The 19470-nt window shown below is 29.7% G+C and overlaps 1 protein-coding gene across 1 annotated transcript; it reads right to left on the bottom strand.

Annotated features, from left to right (window-relative positions):
• Positions 1–1347: 1347 nt before the first annotated feature.
• On the bottom strand, positions 1348–4068 carry LOC130951030 (protein RADIALIS-like 3). Its single transcript, XM_057879644.1, has 2 exons — positions 3313–4068; positions 1348–1460 (listed from the first exon to the last, which is right to left on the bottom strand). Exons 1-2 carry the CDS (start codon positions 3627–3629, stop codon positions 1415–1417), a joined length of 363 nt encoding a protein of 120 aa, XP_057735627.1. The 5' UTR covers positions 3630–4068; the 3' UTR covers positions 1348–1414.
• Positions 4069–19470: the final 15402 nt, after the last annotated feature.

The following is a 19470-nucleotide window of genomic DNA, read 5'->3' as shown; positions in this document are numbered from 1 at the left end:
TATGATTTGTCCACTATACCATTGTTATATAGATATCATTATCAATAACTAATTACAAATTTAACAATCAAAATATACAACATAGCATTCTCTAATTGTATTTAAATTAAATTAAAATTAAAATATAACTATATTATATATTATATTTAAATATTACTAACTAATTTAATAAATAAAATGTGTTACATGACACTCTTTTATTAAAATTTAGAAAAAATATTTCTCTCCAAAATTAGTAAACCTCCTTCTTACATTCTATTCTCTTTTCTGCCTCTCGCTTTTTTTATTTCTCTCTATTTTTCTCACTTATATATAATTTATAATTTATATTTAATATTAGTAATATAATTTGACAAATCAAAATATGTCACTAGATATTTTTTATTATAATTAAAATAATTTTTTTCTTTAACTTCCAAAATTAACGAACTCGTCCCTCTTTCATTCTTCTTCTTTATTTTTCTCTCTCTTTTCTCTCATTATATATTTTTCTCTACCTTTCTATTTACAAAAAATAAAATTAACAACATAATATAATTTAAATAAAAAATATTATTTATGCATTTTTTTATTTTATTTTAAATTTTTATTGCTTATCTTTCTAATTTATATTTTCACTTTTTTTTCTTCAAATAATTATGCCATATAATTTAGAGAAAATACCAATGTTGTGATTAAAAATTAGAATCAAGATTTAATTGTTTTCAAAAAATAAATTTGAGTTCATTTTATATAACTATCAATATCAATTTTGTTATGCTAATATCTAATTATATATATATATATATATATATATATATATATATATATTATTTTTAAATAACAAGCATAAAAATTAATTATTTTTATTTGTGCAACAGACTTAATATCTAATAAATTATAAAAGTATACACATTAAATTCTTTTAAATTTTAGATAACAAATGTTTAAATTAATTATTAGTAAAAAATAAATTCTTTCATATGAAAATAACAACTAATAAAAAAGTTATTATTTATTTTTTTATCTGCAGAGACCCTAGTCTTCTTAGTCGACCAGGACTTTTGTCCTTTACGACTAATTTAATGCTATAAATTTTTTGTGCCATAATCTATAATGTTAAGACCGACATAATTTTAAAAGATTTATATTTTTGTAATGTATGTTATTACGGATAAAAATATTAGTTTAAGATATTAATTGTATACTTTAATAATATAATAGCTCGAATAAAATGAATTCAATTTAACATGAAAATAGCTTGGCTTCTCTATTGTTAGTATATAACAGTATAGAGATATATAAATTCATAACAACATCGTCACTCAATAGTCAATAGATTATTCCTTTTAATCGAGTGCCAATAAAATTTTTTCCCAGCTCTTTTCTTTTCCCAACAAATGAAAATTTTCCTTCTGTGATCCTCACTACCTTCTCACTCATCAACTTTTCCAATATTTCTTCCTTTGAGTTTCGGTTTCCTACAAAACAAAAAGAAGCCTGTTATCTAAAAGATACAACTCCATTTACGGAAATGAATTCTCTCCAATTTTTTTAATACTTAACAGAATTTAGTGTGATCTCTCATCTTTAATTCTATAAATGAGACTAAAAATAAATAAGAGAGAATAATAAATAATTAAATTAAATACAGCATACCATCTAATTTTTTTTTTTGAGAGGATCCACTCCCCTCCATTTACTCATTCATTCAAAAACTTGACTCTGGCTTCGCAGCTTCCAAATTCCAACATCCACAAACAAATCGCAGCTATTCATATTATTTTATTTTAAATCTCAACGGATCTCATAACTGAAATTTCAGACTTCAAATAAAGGAACTGGCATATCTGAAATTTTTCCTAGTAGTTTAATATACAAATATGATTGCACAACTTGAATCCATAAATTTGAGATCCTATACAATTCATATGTACACAACTTGGTTGCTCTGAAAAGGTAACAATGATCATGGGCTAAATTGAATAGCTACCAACACTGAAAGTTCTATCTATCTGACCTATGAACACATTTCGTCCACTAATTGTTTCTTCATCATGTCTGTTCCGTACGGTCCACACTACATTATTATTAGAGGCCAATCATTGAAAAGTACCACATTCTACACCATTTGATTCAGATCTCCATACGTTCTTTCTGGTCAATATATTTCAATGATATTACTGCTATTAAATATTGATAGTACATAAATGTCATGTATCACATGTGAGTGAGAAGAGGTATGAAACAAATGGTCTGAAAAATTGCATAATTTGGAATTATTTTCCTTTTTCTACAAGTAAAATGTGGCAACTATTTCCCTTTCTTAGTAAACTTCTGTTTCACTCACAATAGCCAGTGTATATTGACTTGCATCTCACCCAATTTTAAATTGCTTCAAACTAATAATAATAATAATAAAAAGAAGTCTCGCTATCTAACCCAGATTATTGTGTCTTCCTGAAAATTGAAGAATATCAAACCTTCACTTGAGGATGAGAAGCAATCTAACTTATTTGTATCAAATAACTAGTTGTTTATTTAAATATAGGTAGAAACTCACGATCATTAAATGACAATTTTATCAAAAATATCAAATCATCTAATGTTTTTCAGTTATTAACTTCACGTAAAAATAACACGTGAATCTTCACCTTAAATATTAAATGATCTGATAAGTGATTTTTCATTCTCAGTTTTATTAAGATTTGTTTAATTAGTATCTGAGACATACACAAACTTATAGACGAGGAGTATATAGAAATGCTTGGAAGAATTTATATGGTGGAATCCAGATGCCGTTTCTTAACGTGCATTTCAGATAAGAAAAGACAGTTGTGTTTTTATCTATGGTATGATTGGTGTCATACCTAACTTGTCTCTTGTTTCAAACCCAGTTTTATAGAACATTATATGTATTTCCTGCTACAATTCAATGAAGATATAAGCAACATGGAACCAGATTAGTGGGACAATTATTCAAGGTCTTTTATGAAGAAACGACACATTTTCCATATCGTTTGAGTTTAAAAAGAAACAAATAAAAAAAAAAGCAGAAAAAGAATAGGGGAATTGTTTTAGATCTAGCAGTCATGTACATTCTAATTAAATTCCCAATTCTTCATATTCCCATATTCCCGTTCATTTTTACTTTGAAAGATTACTATGTAAAAGAGATTACTAAGATAACTTTAAAATATTTAAGTTCTGAATGCCAATGAAAGACAAAACGGGAAGCATAGAGAACACAACTGAATATAATTTGAAGAAAGAAAACTAAATTATCTTATTCCACACAAAAAAAAAGAAAAAAAAAAACAGAGTAGTTCTTACATGGCTGCTGTATCATTATGAGACAAACACAGAGACTTAACATGGTCAACTAGTACATAAGGCTGATGAGATTCTTCTTCAACTTTATGGTCAAATTTACCAGATTCTATAAGTTCCAAATCCTCCAAAAGGATCACGTAGTGCTCTTGAACCTCCCCAGCACTCTTCTCTCCTCCAATCATCGCCGCAACCGCCTCCCACCGTTCCGGGTGGTTCTCATCAACCACCGCCAAGGCTAGCTCAAACAACTTGTTCTCCTTCCATGTCCACCTGCAACGTAACCCCTTCGCCGGAGCGTCGATTTCAATTTCACCCATGCGAGTATGAGACCCTTACTCAGAGGACATTGGCTCTTACATTATGGTAAATGGGGAATTGAATCATTACTACTTGAGAAATCTCACAGGTATTTCAAAGGTTAGGCGTAAGAGTCTAAACCTCTCGAACTAGATTTAAAGGTCTGCTACTAACCAATAAATTGCTACATATATAAACAGAATTTGAGCTGACTACTCGAACCAATCCATATTGGTTCTTTCTCAAGCTTCTAAGACACGGATACTTCAATTTTTATGGATTGTTGTTGTGTTCTTCTATAATTGACCAGAATCTAACACTCCAAAAAAAAAAAAAACGATTATGATGATGATGATGATGATGATGTTAATATGTTAGCTTTGGTGTCATTTGACGAGCTACTAAGATAGTGAAAGGTTGGTTTTTCTTTGGGCCTAAACGGCAAAGAGATAAGTAAAAATAGACAAAATAGAAGACATCATTTTCCATTTCTTGAATGAGTTACTAACTTTTGAGTATCTCAATTTTTATTTCTCCAATTCCAGCGCAGCAATTGAAGTCGACAGGTCTTGTGGTGTTAAGGCCGGCATCGTGTAAAAATTTTATGTACATGAAATTTTTATGCGTAATGATTGGATTATGAAACATAAACGGCCACAATTACTCCACGTTATATTCATTTTAAGAGTTCCATGTTTTAATTCATTTTAGTTTTTGAAAAAAGATAAATAAGTTTTTGATTTTTTAACTAGAAGATAAATAAGTCTTTAATTAATTGAGAATACAAAAACGTCATTTTATCTTTTAAAATACGAGATATGTATGTCTTATTATTTAAAATATATAAAAATAAATAGATTATTCGAAGAATTTTAAATATCTCGTGTTTTAAAAAATAAATAATTTTATATTTTTAATTGATCAATAATTTATTTATTTTTAAATTAAAAAATTAAAGATTTATTTATCATTTTTTCTTATTTTTTAATCAAAAATAGTAAGTAAAAGAGAGAAGAGAGTCAAACAAACAAAATTTAAAATTAAATGATACATATAAAAAAACAATCACTAAATCACGAGCTCAACTTCATTTCAATATTTTCTTTTTCAACGATAGTACCTGTGGTGAACATTTCATTTAATGTGCATATATTATAGTGCTTCCTTTTATTTTTTGGAAGTTTTATTCCATTAGTTTTAATTTTCAAAAAACAATATTAATGACTCTCTTTTATATGTCAAGCATGGTTAATCCTAAATGAAATCATTTTTGTACCCGGTTGACTTTTTGGATATTATGTTTGTTTTCTTGTTATATTATTACTAAAAACAGGTAGTAGGTGAAATTGGTGGTTAAGATTGAATAACTCGGGATTTTTGTGAAATGAGTGGAATGGTGGTTAAGATTGAACGATATATGTCTGATTTATGTGAGATTTGGTGCGACTGGGATGCCTATCAATAAGAAATGGGTCATTATTTAAGGTTACGCACATATGCGTGTGATTGAACTCAAAAATTTTACATGTACAAAAAATTGGCTATCAAAATAATCTTTATGTATTTATATACATATATTATTTTTTTAAAAATTAAACAAAAATAATATTTAATATTTTTAAATTTGTAGAATATATATCTAGTCTAAATCTTGTTTAAGAAGAGACAAATTCTACTTTCATTGCAAAGCTTGGTTCAGAGAACTTTTTTGTTGTGCACGTTATGAAGAAAATATTCAAATGAATAATTATTTGTTATTACTAATTAAGCTGGGATAATTAGAGACTTGAGTATAAGTTAGTATTTTAGGTATTATATATTATGTAAAAAAAAAATCCTATTTTTGATTCTGTACTTCAATCTAAGCAGGTATATTTTTAATTTTTTATATTCATTTTGACTAAAAAAAATAACTATTAGCCGAATAGACACTATAAGAAAAATTATTTTTAGCGGTCATTTATTTTGCTTTTAGCGACAATAAAAATAGTCGCTAATACATTTACCGGCAAATAGACATTAGTCGTCTTATATTTTGTCGCTAAAAGGTTTTAACGGCAATTATAACATTCGCCGGTAAAAACCTTTTTAATGGCTGCAAAAAGTATATAATTTTCAGCAGCCATTTTCTTGCAATTTATATGGCCACCAAAAATAATTCTAAGATTGCAATATCATTCACTTTTAGTGGCCATTACTATTGCCGCCAAAACTCATTTTACCGGCAATTTATTTGGCCACTAAAAATAATTCTAAAATTATAATATTATTCACTTTTAGTTGTCATTATTATTGCCGCTAAAATCTTAAGACTTTTTTAATTATACTCACTCTTTTAGAAATAACAACCTATCATTTTTTTAAAATTTCAAATTATTTTTAACAACAATTATTATTATTGTACATAATATGAATATACAAAAATTAATTATTACAAAATAAAATATTTTATTAAATTTAAAATATTTATACACAAATTTTTCTTTAAACAACACAAATACTTCTCTTGAAAAGTAATAAAGCATAATACAAATTTAAACAACACAAATACTATAAGTTTATGTTACATCAATGATTAGCACATAGCTAATGATCAAAATTAAGTGAGTATTTTATATCATGATTATTGCAAATACCACTACTATCCTCATAATTCACAATAACATCCAATCCTAAACTAGAAAGTGTTCAATAACCCTTCTTCATATAACTTAATAAAGTACCGGAGGCCAAAAATTACACATAATGCAGCAAGCCAAAAAAGAGTTGTTGTCTAAAATCATCTCTATCTTTGGCAAAGTTGTACAAGTAAGTATGCATGATGATGGTTGGCTCCGCAACTTCAAGTATGAGAAGTTGATCACCAAATATTGAGTGTATGATTCTACTTATGGCTATAGAAGCCAGTGTTTCTACTGTACTCAAACTTCCATCTACATTCAAATTAAACTTTATTACAAATTTGCATATCTTATATGGTATATAAATAAGAGAGGCATGCATGGAGGGAAATAAGATGAAATAGGTACATGTGTTTCTACTGATTTGCTCTCCAAATGCAATAACAGGAAGTGTAGAAGAAAAGAAAATATAGGTAGTTGGAGCTAAAGTTAATAAAAATAAAAAGCAAAGTGGTCATTAACTACATAGTTATTTATTTATTTATTTATAATTTTTTAAAAAGATAACTAAAAAATCAACTTGTCCAAATCTTGAGTGTATAGCAAAAGACCAATCTTGTTTATAGTGAACATATCTTGTACAAATGTTGTTTACAACACCTTTAAAAGGTGATTTTAAGCTCTCCATTGATTTAAGTTTGGTTCAAGAAGGACATATATTACTAGGTAGGGACCTATTCATTTCAAAATGTGTCAATGGTAGGGACATACCTGATTCCAGGCAGAGTTGTTGAAAATGTCTTGTTCAAGAAGTTGGCTAAAATAATCGAGTTCATCTTCGCATCCTCCTAGTGCTTAGAAAACTCACTGTCCAAACAAAACAAACATAAACTAAATTTTCATTTCACATTTAAGTAGTGAATTATAGTAAATATAGTTCTCAAATTAACACAGTTGACAGAGTGAAGGAGAAAGGTGCAAAACCTGGTGATGAAACAAGGATCTTTTTAAATTAGCTTTTTCTTCTTCTTCTTCTTCTTCTTCTTTTTTCTATTTGGGTTATAATAATAAATGAACTTTATAATTTAGCTTTTTACTTTACTAACTCATAATTTTAATTAGCTATTAAAAGTTTCACTTAACATGTAAACCAAAGATTAAGTGCAAAAACATAAAAAAATAGTATTGTATCTAACAAATATTGATAAGAGTGAAATAAATGAAATGATGAATTGTACTTGTATTGGTGATATATCTCTCTTCATGTAATTCATCCAATTGATAACATTAGAACAAGTGTTGGAGCCGAAAATGCAACTCCTAATAGTGTTTCAGTATCTAGGATCCTTGATTCTCTGTCTCACCCTACCAAGAACTTCAACACCACCACCCTTGCTTGTCACACCAAAACCAAACATAGTTAAACTAATGAGTGCTGCTATCAGGATCAACATCACCACCAGGTAGTATTAATTGAGATTGTTCTGCATCACCACCAATGTTGCTATTAGGATCAATATATATATTAGCACAAATTAATTGTTCTACACTCCACACTCCACAAACTGAAATCCCAAAATGTGTATTGACATATATTATAACATTTACAACTCATATCAAGATATAAATATAACTAATGTTAGCTTATGTGAACTTCATCTATTACTCAAAGGAAACCAAACATGAATTGCTTACCTGTGGAAGAGAATCTTGCCAAATCTTGCAACTAGTGAATGCTTAATTTGTTCAGATTCCAGGTTTTGGGCCTTCATTTCAGTTCTCATGTTTTTTAAAGAAGAAAACAAGTACTCAATGGCTTTAGCTACCACAATTTTCCAGGGGTTTCTTGTTGCATATGTCCCTATGATGTACACAAGTATTTAGTCTAAAAACACATTTCTCAAAAGATAATGAAGAGTGTGTAGTGTAACCTTGAGATTGATGCTGGTTGCTCTCAACTAAAGAGTAGCCATAAGAGGAAACGGCCGAAGATGTTGCAGGCCTTGATGAGCTTGATGTGCTCATCACTGATGGCGAATACCACAACTACAATAAATTTGAAGGAAGTTTGGAAAATCGAAGGGCAAAGTGGAAAAAAAACTAATTATTGGAATTCAGAAACTGATAAAGCATTGCTAAATCACTAAGAGAAGAAAAACCTAAAATTTTGATAACGAATTTCTGAATCACTAAATTACCGGTTTAGCCTGCAATAAGTTCATGCAATAGAGAACTAAGAAAAGTGGAATCCAATTTGAAAGAACAATTAACTCAGATAAAATCACAAATTGATAAGAGATATGAAAAAAGATTGCAGTAGAACACACATTGGAGCACAAGAACATAAATGAGAGGAAAATTAAGGAACTTGTACCTTATGACTAGAGAACAATTCAGATTTCAATCATAATGTAAGCTTAGGAAGGGTGGAGATGACCTAAGGTGGCGACGACGGTGGCGACGATGACAGTGAGCTTACGGTTTCCGCGGTGAGTTTTCCCTTCCCTTTCTCGCACTCACACCCTCTGATTGCATTTCCCCTCTATTGCAAATTTGCAATTGACCAACAATTATTAAGAAAAAGTTATTTTAATAAAAATAATACTAGCCATAGTACTATGGCCACTAAAAATTTTCACTAAAATATAGTTTTTTTAATATTTTTAGTGCCAATAATAATAATTGCCATTACAATATATAATATTAATGGCAAATATATAATGACCACAAAACATAACTTAAATTACAAAAATAGTGGCTATTGTTTTATTGCCACTAAAAATTTGTCGCTAAAACTAATTATTTTTGTAGTGAAAAAATTAAAACACATATATAATGATTAATAATATCAAATAAAAAATTAAACAAAAATAAATTAATATAAAATAATTAATTATCCTGATAGATTAATTATAATTCACTCACAACGTGAAAGAATAAGGTTTATATATCATTATATATTTATTTAAAAATTATTAAAAATAATATGCTACACAACTACCATGATTAATTCTAACAAACTGCATATTTTAGCTGAATATATTAATAATAGTTTGTTACGGTATGTATTTAAAATTTATGATAATATGTATATAAATGAGAGAATGAGTAAAAAACATTGCAAAAGAATTAGTTACGGGAGAAGTAAAATACACTTTGAAAATGAATAATGAAAGCAACACCTAAAATGAGTAATGTTATAGTGAAAATTGAAGATTTATTGAAGAGTAAATGTTGTTTCTTTTAATAAAAAAGACATTAATAAAATTTTATCATATGTAGTATATATATATTTTTTTAGTCACCAAAATAAAATATATTTTATTAAAAAAATATATACCGAAGTCTCTAATTATCGCAGCTTAATTAGTAATAATATAAATAATTATTTATTCGAATATTTCTTTCATCACGTGCACAATAAGAAAGATCTCTGAACCAGTTCTGCAATAAGAGCAAAATTTGTCCCCTTTTAAAATATTTGTCTAACTCTCCATCAACTAACTCAAATCTATAAGTGTATAAATTAACCTCCATCTATATCGTAGACTTCATCATGAAAAGGAAGATTCTATTTAAATAATATTAATTAATTTTTACATACAAGTCATTTAAACAAATAAGTCCAAATAAGTAGCTTTGACCTAATTTACCTCACACACCACTATCTTTTTTGCACTCCTGGTACACCTTCTTCTTCTTCTTCTTCTCCTCCTCCTCCTCCTCCTCCTCCTCCTTCTTTTTTCTTCTTTTTCTTTTTCGTTATCGTCTTACCAACACCACCACATCCTCCTCCTCCTCCTCCTCCTCCTCCTCCTCCTCTTATTAGAATTTTTTCTCTTCCTTCTTTTTCTTCCTTCTCCTCCATCATCTTCATCATCATAATCATCATCGTTATAGTCATCGTCGTCTTCTTCTTATATGTATCGTCGTTATTGATGACGTTGCCTGATCCAAAATTGATTTGGATATATTTTTGTATATAATTCAGTTATTTTTGTGTTTTTTTTTCAAACTGAATTTGTGTGTCGCAATCATTAAGTAATTTTGGTGTATTTCTGAGTTAATTAAGGTTTGTAGCAAAATTTCGATGTAAAAACTAAGAAAATTATTGTTATCGCTATTGTTATCGTTATAGTCATCGTTATAATCATCATAATCATCATCGTTATAGTCATCATCGTATTCTTCTTATACGTATTGTTGTTATCGTTATCATTATCATAGAATTTTTGCCATATTGATGACGTTGCCTGATCCAAAATTGATTTGGATGTGTTTTTGTTGATAATTCAGTCATTTTTGTGTTTTTTTCAAAATGAGTTTGTGTGTCGCAATCATTAAGTAATTTTCGGTGTATTTTGTGTGAATTGAGGTGTACGTGGTGTTGTAATCATCTTAATGCTATAACTAGAAAATAGAATATTGTAGTTGGGCTTCTGATGTTATTTTATACATATTTGAGTAATTTGTAACTGTTTTTGTCCATTTATCAGGAATTTTGTTCATCAATTTGTTGTAACAAACCATAGAATTGTGATCTTTTCTCAAATTGCTTTTATTTACATAGTTTTTCATTTATTAATAATAAAATTGTAGCGGTGGTGGTGCACGAAAATTACACTCACACTATGTAATTTCGCACAACTAACCAGCAAGTGCACTGGGTCATCCAAGTAATACCTTACGTGAGTAAGGGTCGATCCCATGGAGATTGCCGGCTTGAAGCAAGCTATGGTTATCTTATTATTCTTAGTCAGGATATCAATAGGGTTCTTAGTTTTAATTGTGAAAAGTGAAAGGGTATGAAAGGAATATTTGTTACGCAGTAATGGAGAATGGGTTGGAGTTTTGGAGATGCTATGTCCTTTGAATTTCTGCTTTCCTACTGTCTTCTTCTTCATGCACGCAGGTCTCCTTCCATGGCAAGCTGTATGTTGGTGGATCACCGTTGTCAATGGCTACCAGCCGTCCTCTCAGTGAAAAGGGTCCATGTACATGGCTAATCATCTGTTGGTTCTCACTAATGTTGGAATAGGATCCAGTGATCCTTTTGCGTCTGTCACCACGCCCAACGTTCGTGAGTTTGAAGCTCGTCACAGTCATCCCTTCCCGGATCCTACTCGGAATACCACAGACAAGGTTTAGACTTTCCAGATCTAAGGAATGCTGCCAATTGATTCTAGCTTATACCACGAAGATTCTGGTCTCACTGATTGAACGCTCTGTTGTCAGGAGAGGCAGTCAAGCTCGTGAACCAGGAACCCAATAGATAAACATTCAATCTAAGGTAGAACAGAAGTGGTTATCAGGTACACATTCATAGGTTGAGAATGGTGATGATTGTCACGGATCATCACATTCATCATGTTGAAGTGCGAATGAATATCTTAGAATAGAAACAAGCGAGATTGAATAGAAAATAAAAATACTTGCATTAATTCATCGAGACGCTGCAGAGCTCCTCACCTCCAACCATGGGGTTTAGAGACTCATGTCGTCAAAGATAAAAATTTAGATGTAAAAATGTCATGAGGTACAAAATAAATCTCTAAAAGTAGTTTTTATACTCAACTAGTAACTTAGGTTTACAAAAAATGAGTAAACTAAGATAGATAGTGCAAAAATCCACTTCTGGGGCCCACTTGGTGTGTGCTGGGACTGAACATTGAAGCTTTCACGTGCATAGGCTATTCTTGGAGTTAAACGCCAGTTTGTAACCTGTTTTTGGCGTTTAACTCTGGTTTGTAACTTGTTTCTGGCGTTTAACGCCAGAATAGGGCAGAAAGCTGGCGTTGAACGCCAGTTTTCGTCGTCTATACTTGGGCAAAGTATGGACTATATATTGCTGAAAAGCCCTGGATGTCTACTTTCCAACGCAATTGAGACCGCACCATTTGGACTTCTGTAGCTCCAAAAATTCCATTTCGAGTGCAAGGAGGTCAGAATCCAACAGCATCATCAGTCCTTCTTCAGCCTCTGAATCAGATTTTTGCTCAGATCCCTCAATTTCAGTCAGAGAATACCAAAAATCACAGAAAAATACACAAACTCATAGTAAAGTCCAGAAATGTGAATTTTGCTTAAAAACTAATAAAAATATACTAAAAACTAACTAAATCATACTAAAAACTATCTAAAAACAATGCCAAAAAGCGTATAAATTATCCGCTCATCAGGTGGCCCGTGGCGGACTCCATTAAAAGCATCGTAAGGATAAATGCACTTTGGCAACTTGGCATCTATAACTTGTGTTCTACAGAGTTAAGTTTCAAAGTAGTCTTTGAAGTTGCACTTGAATCTCAAATTGGTCTCTGAAATTAATAGTTACTCAATTTAGTCCTCAAAGTTGCACTCCAACACTCACAGTAGTCCCTCAGGCAGTTTTTGTTCATTACTAGCCATTGGAAAGCTTAGGTGGACCAACTCCTGCTACACTGGCACTCCAAAAATGACGTCGTATTATTTTTGGAGCATTTTGGCAAAAACGACATCAAGTAGTGTATTATTTTGTCCATAACGTTAAACTCCCAATTTCTACCCCTCTTCTTCTTCTCTTACTCTTCAATGGATCTGCTATAACACGCCGTTGGTAATAGTTTCCTCACGGAGAAACCGAATTGCCTCCGATCTACTGAACACAATCGTCGTCGTCGCTACTTCGCTGGGTTGTTGACCGCGTTGTCTTTGTTAAGATAAGGGTTTGTAAAAGAAAAAAAATCAATTTTGATGTTCTCTATTATTTCTTCAGTTCCATGAGTCTATCCTTTTTAGCCATTAAATCTGATGTTGTTTGTTATTTTTGTTAGGACATGTGTGTTTATTTATCTAAATTGTGTTGATTTTGCACTCCTCCACTTTGTTGTTATCGTTGCTGCGAAGTTCTCCTCTATTTAAGAATTGAACTGCCAAGTTATCATAATTTTCATATCTTAACTAGTGTCAAAATACATTTATCTACTGTTGAAATTATTATTATCTACCCTCTTATTCTTGTGCAATGCATTTATCTACTGCTGAAATTATTATTATCTTAATTTGCATATTCTATCTAATGGCTAGTTAATATTTGATTTTACCTAATAATTTGAAATTATTTATTCCTCATTCAGCCATCGGTTCATCATAGATTCTGATTGGCTTATTATCAAAATTTTTAGTATGTTACTATTAATATTATATGAAACTAAAAATATTGTTCAAAAACAAAATAATATAAATGAATGATTTAGATGTGTTTTTGTTCATCATCATAATCATCATCGTTATAGTCATCGTCATCTTCTTCTTATACGTATCGTCGTTATCATTATCGTTATCGTAGAATTTTTGCCATATTGATGATGTTGCCTGATCTAAAAATGATTTGGATGTATTTTTGTTGATAATTCAGTAATTTTTGTGTTTTTTTTCAAATTGAGTTTGTGTGTCGCAATCATTAAGTGATTTTGGTGTATTTATGAGTTAATTAAGGTTTGTAGCAAAATTTTGATGTAAAAACTAAGAAAATTATGTGTTATTGTTAAGAAATTTCGGTGTATTTTTATTCTGATAAATTCTACATAATTCAAAACTCTTCATCTTCCTTCTCCTCCTCATCTTTTGACGTTTCTTCTTCTTTTTCATCATCGTGATCTTTTTTTTTCTTATTCATCTTTGTGTATTTGTAGCAAAATTTTGGTGTAAAAACTAAGATATTTCTGTGTTATTGTTAACAAATTTCGATGTATTTATATTGTGATAAATTTTACATAATTCAAAACTCTTTATCTTCCTCCTCCTCATTTTTTGCAGCTTCTTCTTCTTCTTTTTCATCATCATCCTCTTCTTTTTTAATTTTTATTCATCTTTTTCTTGTTTTACCTTCTCAAGTTTCTTCTTATTTTATTCTCTTAACAAGAATTAGAAAAAATTAAAAGAAGAAGAAGAAGAAATACATATATAATGCTACAAAATTACTTGAAAGAGGATGAACCTACATTTATTCAACTAAAAGAAAGAAAGAAATAAAAAAAATTATATGCATGTTTCATTGAGTTGCATGTCTTTTTGAACTCACATTGTATGATGTAATCAAAAAATAATAGCGGCGTATTTTGGTTTATGTTTAGGTGTATTTTTGTTTGTCTTTTGATGTACTTTGTGTGAATTGAGGTATACGTGGTGCTGTTATCCTCTTTATGCTATAACTAGATAATAGAATATTGTTATTGGGCTTTTGATGTTATTTTGTACATATTTAAATAATTTGTAACTGTTTTTGTCCATCAATTTGTTGTAACAAGCCATAGAATTTTGTTCTAGTGTTTCTAGTATCATTTTATGCATGTTTCATTGAGTTGCATGTCTTTTTAAATTCACATTGTATGATATAATAAAAAAATAATAATGGTGTATTTTGATATATTTTATTTGTCTTTCGGTGTATTTCGTGTGAATTGAGGTATACTTAATGCTATTTTCTTCTTTATGCTGTAACTAGACCACAGAATATTGTTATTGTGATTTTGATGTTATTTTGTAAATATTTGAGTGACTTGCAACTATTTTTGTCCATTTATCAAGAATTTTGTTCATCGATTTCTTATAACAAACCATAGAATTTTATTCTAGTGCTTTTGGTATCATTTTAATTATGTTGAGTTGCATGATCTTTTTGAACTCACATTGTATGGTGTACTAAAAAAAAGTGTATTTTGGTTTGTATTTCGGTGTATTTTGTTTGTCTTTTCGGTATATTTCGTGTGAATTGAGGTGTACTTGGTGTTGTTGTCCTTTTATGCTGTAACTATACAACAGAATATTGTTATTGTGTTTCTGGTATTATTTTGTACATATTTGAATGATATGCAACTATTTTTATCTATTTATCAAGATTTTTTTCTTCAATTTCTTGTAACAAAGCATAGAATTTTCTTTTAATACTTCTAGTATTATTTTATGCATGTCTTTTTGAACTCACATTGTTTTACTCTCTTAACAAGAATAAAAACAAAAAAATCAAACAAAGAAGAAGAAATACAAAATACTGCAAAATTACTTGGAAGATGATGAACCTACATTCATTCAACTAAAAGAAAGAAATAAATAAGAAAAAAAGAAGAAGAAAAAATGCATTAAAGAAAATATTTTTGTGCATTTATAGCAAAATTTTGGTGTAAAAACTAAAAAATTTATGTGTTATTGTTAAAAATTTTGGTGTATTTTTATTCTGATAAGTTCTGCATAATTCAAAACTCTTCATCTTCCTCCTCCTCATCTTCTGTTATTTCTTCTTTTTCATCTTCTTATTTTATTTTTCTCATAATTCTTTTTGGGAGAAAAAATCAAACAAAGAAGAAAAAAATACATAATGTTACGTTGCAAAATCAATAGAAAGAGGATGAGAGAAAAAATGCAGTAACAACAATAACAATAAAAAGAATGACGAAGAGGATAAAACATTCGAAGAAGAAAAAGAAGAAGAAGGAATGAGAAAAAAAGGAGTAAGAACACAAAGGAGGAGGAGGAGGAGGAAGAGAAACGCATAATACAAATGTTGGAGAAGAAAGAGAAAAAGAATATGAAAAAAAGGCGTGATTTTACGCACGTATTATGTAAATGAGTTTTGGTAGGTTAAGGTTAACTTTTTTGGACTTGTTTACAAAAAAAAAGTTTGTATATATAACAGAACTATGATAATAGAAATTTTAAGATACTTGGAGACTAGCTATAAAGATTCTAAGTCGAACTAATGATATATAATATATGTCACCTAGCTTTTTGTGTTTATAGTTTATTATTTATTGTTCATTTATTTAGCTTGAGTTTAGAAATAATTGTGTCACTTGACAAACCTGAGATAACTCAAAAACCATTTTAAAACGCATCTAAAGTCCGTTGAAGACATTGAAAGATATCTTTCTAAATCCTGATATCTCAGAGTATAATTTAACTGAACTCAAATAAAACAAGCTTATAACTTGAACATGTTAATATATGTTTTTCTTGCAAATAAGTTCATCGAAAAGAAATTAAGCACACTTCAATCCTCTTTTCGTGCACATTTCACAACTTCAAGCTTAACATAAAATTTTGAATGTAAAAGAAATGAGTTGAGAAAATAGAACACTGATATATAACATTTTTACTATTTATGCAATTTCATATAACATTTTTTATCTAATTATATTCTACTATTTTTGAGAGTTATATATTTTTTAATTTCTCAGTTCAAAACAATTAATCTAACATTTGTTATTATTATATATCAAAAACTAAAATTTTGGGTCAACTTCTTATCTTGTGTTGACATTTTTTGTTTCAAAAATTTTTTTAGTGTAATTATTTGTAAAAGTCATTTGAATTTTTACTAACAAATTTTCTAAAAACACTTGTCAATAAAACGGCCGTAGTTATTTATGAAAATTTTGGGCACAGTGATCTACAAAAAAATACATATCAATAAATTTATGATTGATAATTTATTTCTACGACTTTAATCTCCGCTCAAATTGCTAGTTTCTCGTCACTATAAGATTTTATTAAAATAAAAAAACGGCCGTAGTTATTTATGCACATTTGGGGCATAGGAATCAAAAGAAAACTATATATCAATAAATTTATGATTTATAATTTATTTCTACAATTTTGATCTTTTCTCAAATTGCTTTTATTTACATAGTTTTCCATTTATTAATAATAACTGTAGCGGTGGTCCGCGGCGGACTCCAATAAAAGCACCGTAAGGATAAATGTACTGTTGGAAACTTGGCATCTACAACTTATGTTCTATAGAGTTAAGTCTCAAAGTGGTCTATGAAGTTGCACTTGAACCTCAAATTGGTCCCTGAAGTTAATAGTTACTCAATTTAGTCCTCAAAGTTGCACTCCAGCACTCATAGTAGTCCCTCAGGCAATTTTTGTTGATCACTAGCCATCGAAAAGCTGAGGTGGACCAATTCCTGCCACGCTGGCACTCCAAAAATGATGTCGTATTATTTTTGGCGCGTGTTTTGGCCAAAACGACATCAAGTGGTGTGTTATTCTGTCCATAACGTTAAACCCCCAATTTCTATCCATCTTCTTCTTCTCCTACTCTTCAATGGCTCTGCTATAACACGCTGTTGGTAATAGTTTCCTCACGGAAAAATTGAATCGCCTCCGATCTACTGAGCACAATCGTCGCCGTCGCTACTATGCTGGATTGTTGACCGCGTTGTCTCTGTTAAGGTAAGGGTTTGTAAAAGAAAAAAAAAAATCAATTTTGATGTTCTCTGTTATTTCTTCAGTTCCATAAGTCCATCCTTTTTAGCCGTTAAATCTGGTGTTGTTTGTTATTTTTGTTAGGGCATGTGTGTTTATTTATCTAAATTGTATTGATTTTGCACTCCCCCCACTTTGTTGTTATTGTTGTTGCCAAGTTTTCCTCCATTTGAGAATTGAACTGCCAAGTTATCATAATTTGTATATCCTATCTAGTGTTGAAATACGTTTATCTACTGTTGAAATTATTATTATCTACCCTCTTATTCTTGTGCAATGTATTTATCTACTTTTGAAATTATTATTATCTTAATTTGCACATTTTATCTAGTGGCTAGTTAATATTTGATTTTCCATAATAATTTGAAATTATTTATTCCTCATTCAGCCATCGGTTCATCATAGATTCTGATTGGCTTATTATCAAAATTTTTAGTATGTTACTATTAATGTTATATGAAACTAAAAATATTGTTCAAAAACAAATTCTTATATGACAGCAAAAAACTTCCGGTGGTGCTATGTCAATTCAAAACAATTTCTGCTACTGTCTTGTATGACAAAATTTCTTATCAGTTTGAACATTATTATTTTATTAAAAATATAAGCAAATTATATCAAAATGGTGGTGCTATGGCAGTTTAAAAGTAAATTTTTTGCCAAACTCTAACAGAGAAAAACTAGAGATGTACAGTTCTTGAGATATTCGGAACTTTAACAAGTAGGCTGTATAATTTAAAGGTTCTTATAATTTTTGAAAATGTCAATCAATTAGAAGAACTAGAGAAATTGATTATAAAGTCACTTTGTACAAGAAATAGAATAATCATAACCACTAGAAATGTGCATATTCTATCCAGATTTGGAGTGGATGCAATTTATAAGGAATATGCTTTTTGAGTTGAATATGCATGCCTCAAAGCAATACCAGACATCTATGGGAAGCCCCCAAGGTATTTTTCATTTGCATATCTTTTTAGAAATAAGTGAAAGAGTTAAGACATTATTTTTCTTTAAATGAAATAGCTAAATTTTTTATACAATATGCTAAGTTGCTAACATAATCATGATAATAATATCTTATTACAATTTCTCCCCTTGTTGAAAAAGATGGAGTTGAGCAACTCAAAATATCTTTAGGAGATGCCAATCATTGAAATGCTTCCGAATCATGAGTGGCTAGATCTTGCAGAATGCACAAACTTATTATTGGTCCACTCATAATTCGATATCATAGAAAGCCTACATTCTTGAGTCTGAAAAAATGCTGCAGTATGGTCAGCATTGATCTTATCAGTAACTGCTTGATTTTTGCAAACTTAGTGGTTTAGTTCAAATTACTTGCTCGTGATTTAGGGTAATAGGAGGGGGAGGATTTTTAATCATTTTTGTAGTACTGTATAGTTGTGAATGGTTTGAGACATTGAGTTATGGAATCCATTATTTTATCTAGATTCTGAAGCATGTGGAACTAAATACAGCTTGTCATATTTTGAATTAAATCATTCAATGAAAATTGATAGCAAGTACAGAAGTAAGGTTTTGAAATTTGGGTATAGAAGAGAAGGTAAGAGAACGGAAGAGAAGAGAAGAGAAGAGAAGAGAAGAGAAGAGAAATTTGGGGATTAGGGTTTTTAAATTTGATTCAGGGACTAAATTACCACAAAAAAGTTTACTAATCCAGGTCAGCTAGCCAGTACTTAGCCAACGTGTCAGATACGAATCCACATAAGCTTTTCGATAGCGTCTATTGACGGAAAATGCTTGAAGGATAACTCTGGATCTCGGAGTGCAACTTCAAGGATGAATATGAGTAATTATTAATTTTAGGGATTACTTTGAGGTTCAAGTACAACTTCAGGGATCACTTTGAGATTTAACTCTATATTTCTTATCTACATCAAAATCAGCCACTAAAATTAGTCATTAATATATAATATATATTAAAACATAAATACATATTAAATAAATTAAATCATACATATATTTATACACA

The sequence above is a fragment of the Arachis stenosperma genome, chromosome 9 (assembly GCF_014773155.1).
Source record: "Arachis stenosperma cultivar V10309 chromosome 9, arast.V10309.gnm1.PFL2, whole genome shotgun sequence".
NCBI lineage: Eukaryota > Viridiplantae > Streptophyta > Magnoliopsida > Fabales > Fabaceae > Arachis > Arachis stenosperma.
This window is presented reverse-complemented; position numbering and strand designations above follow the sequence as displayed.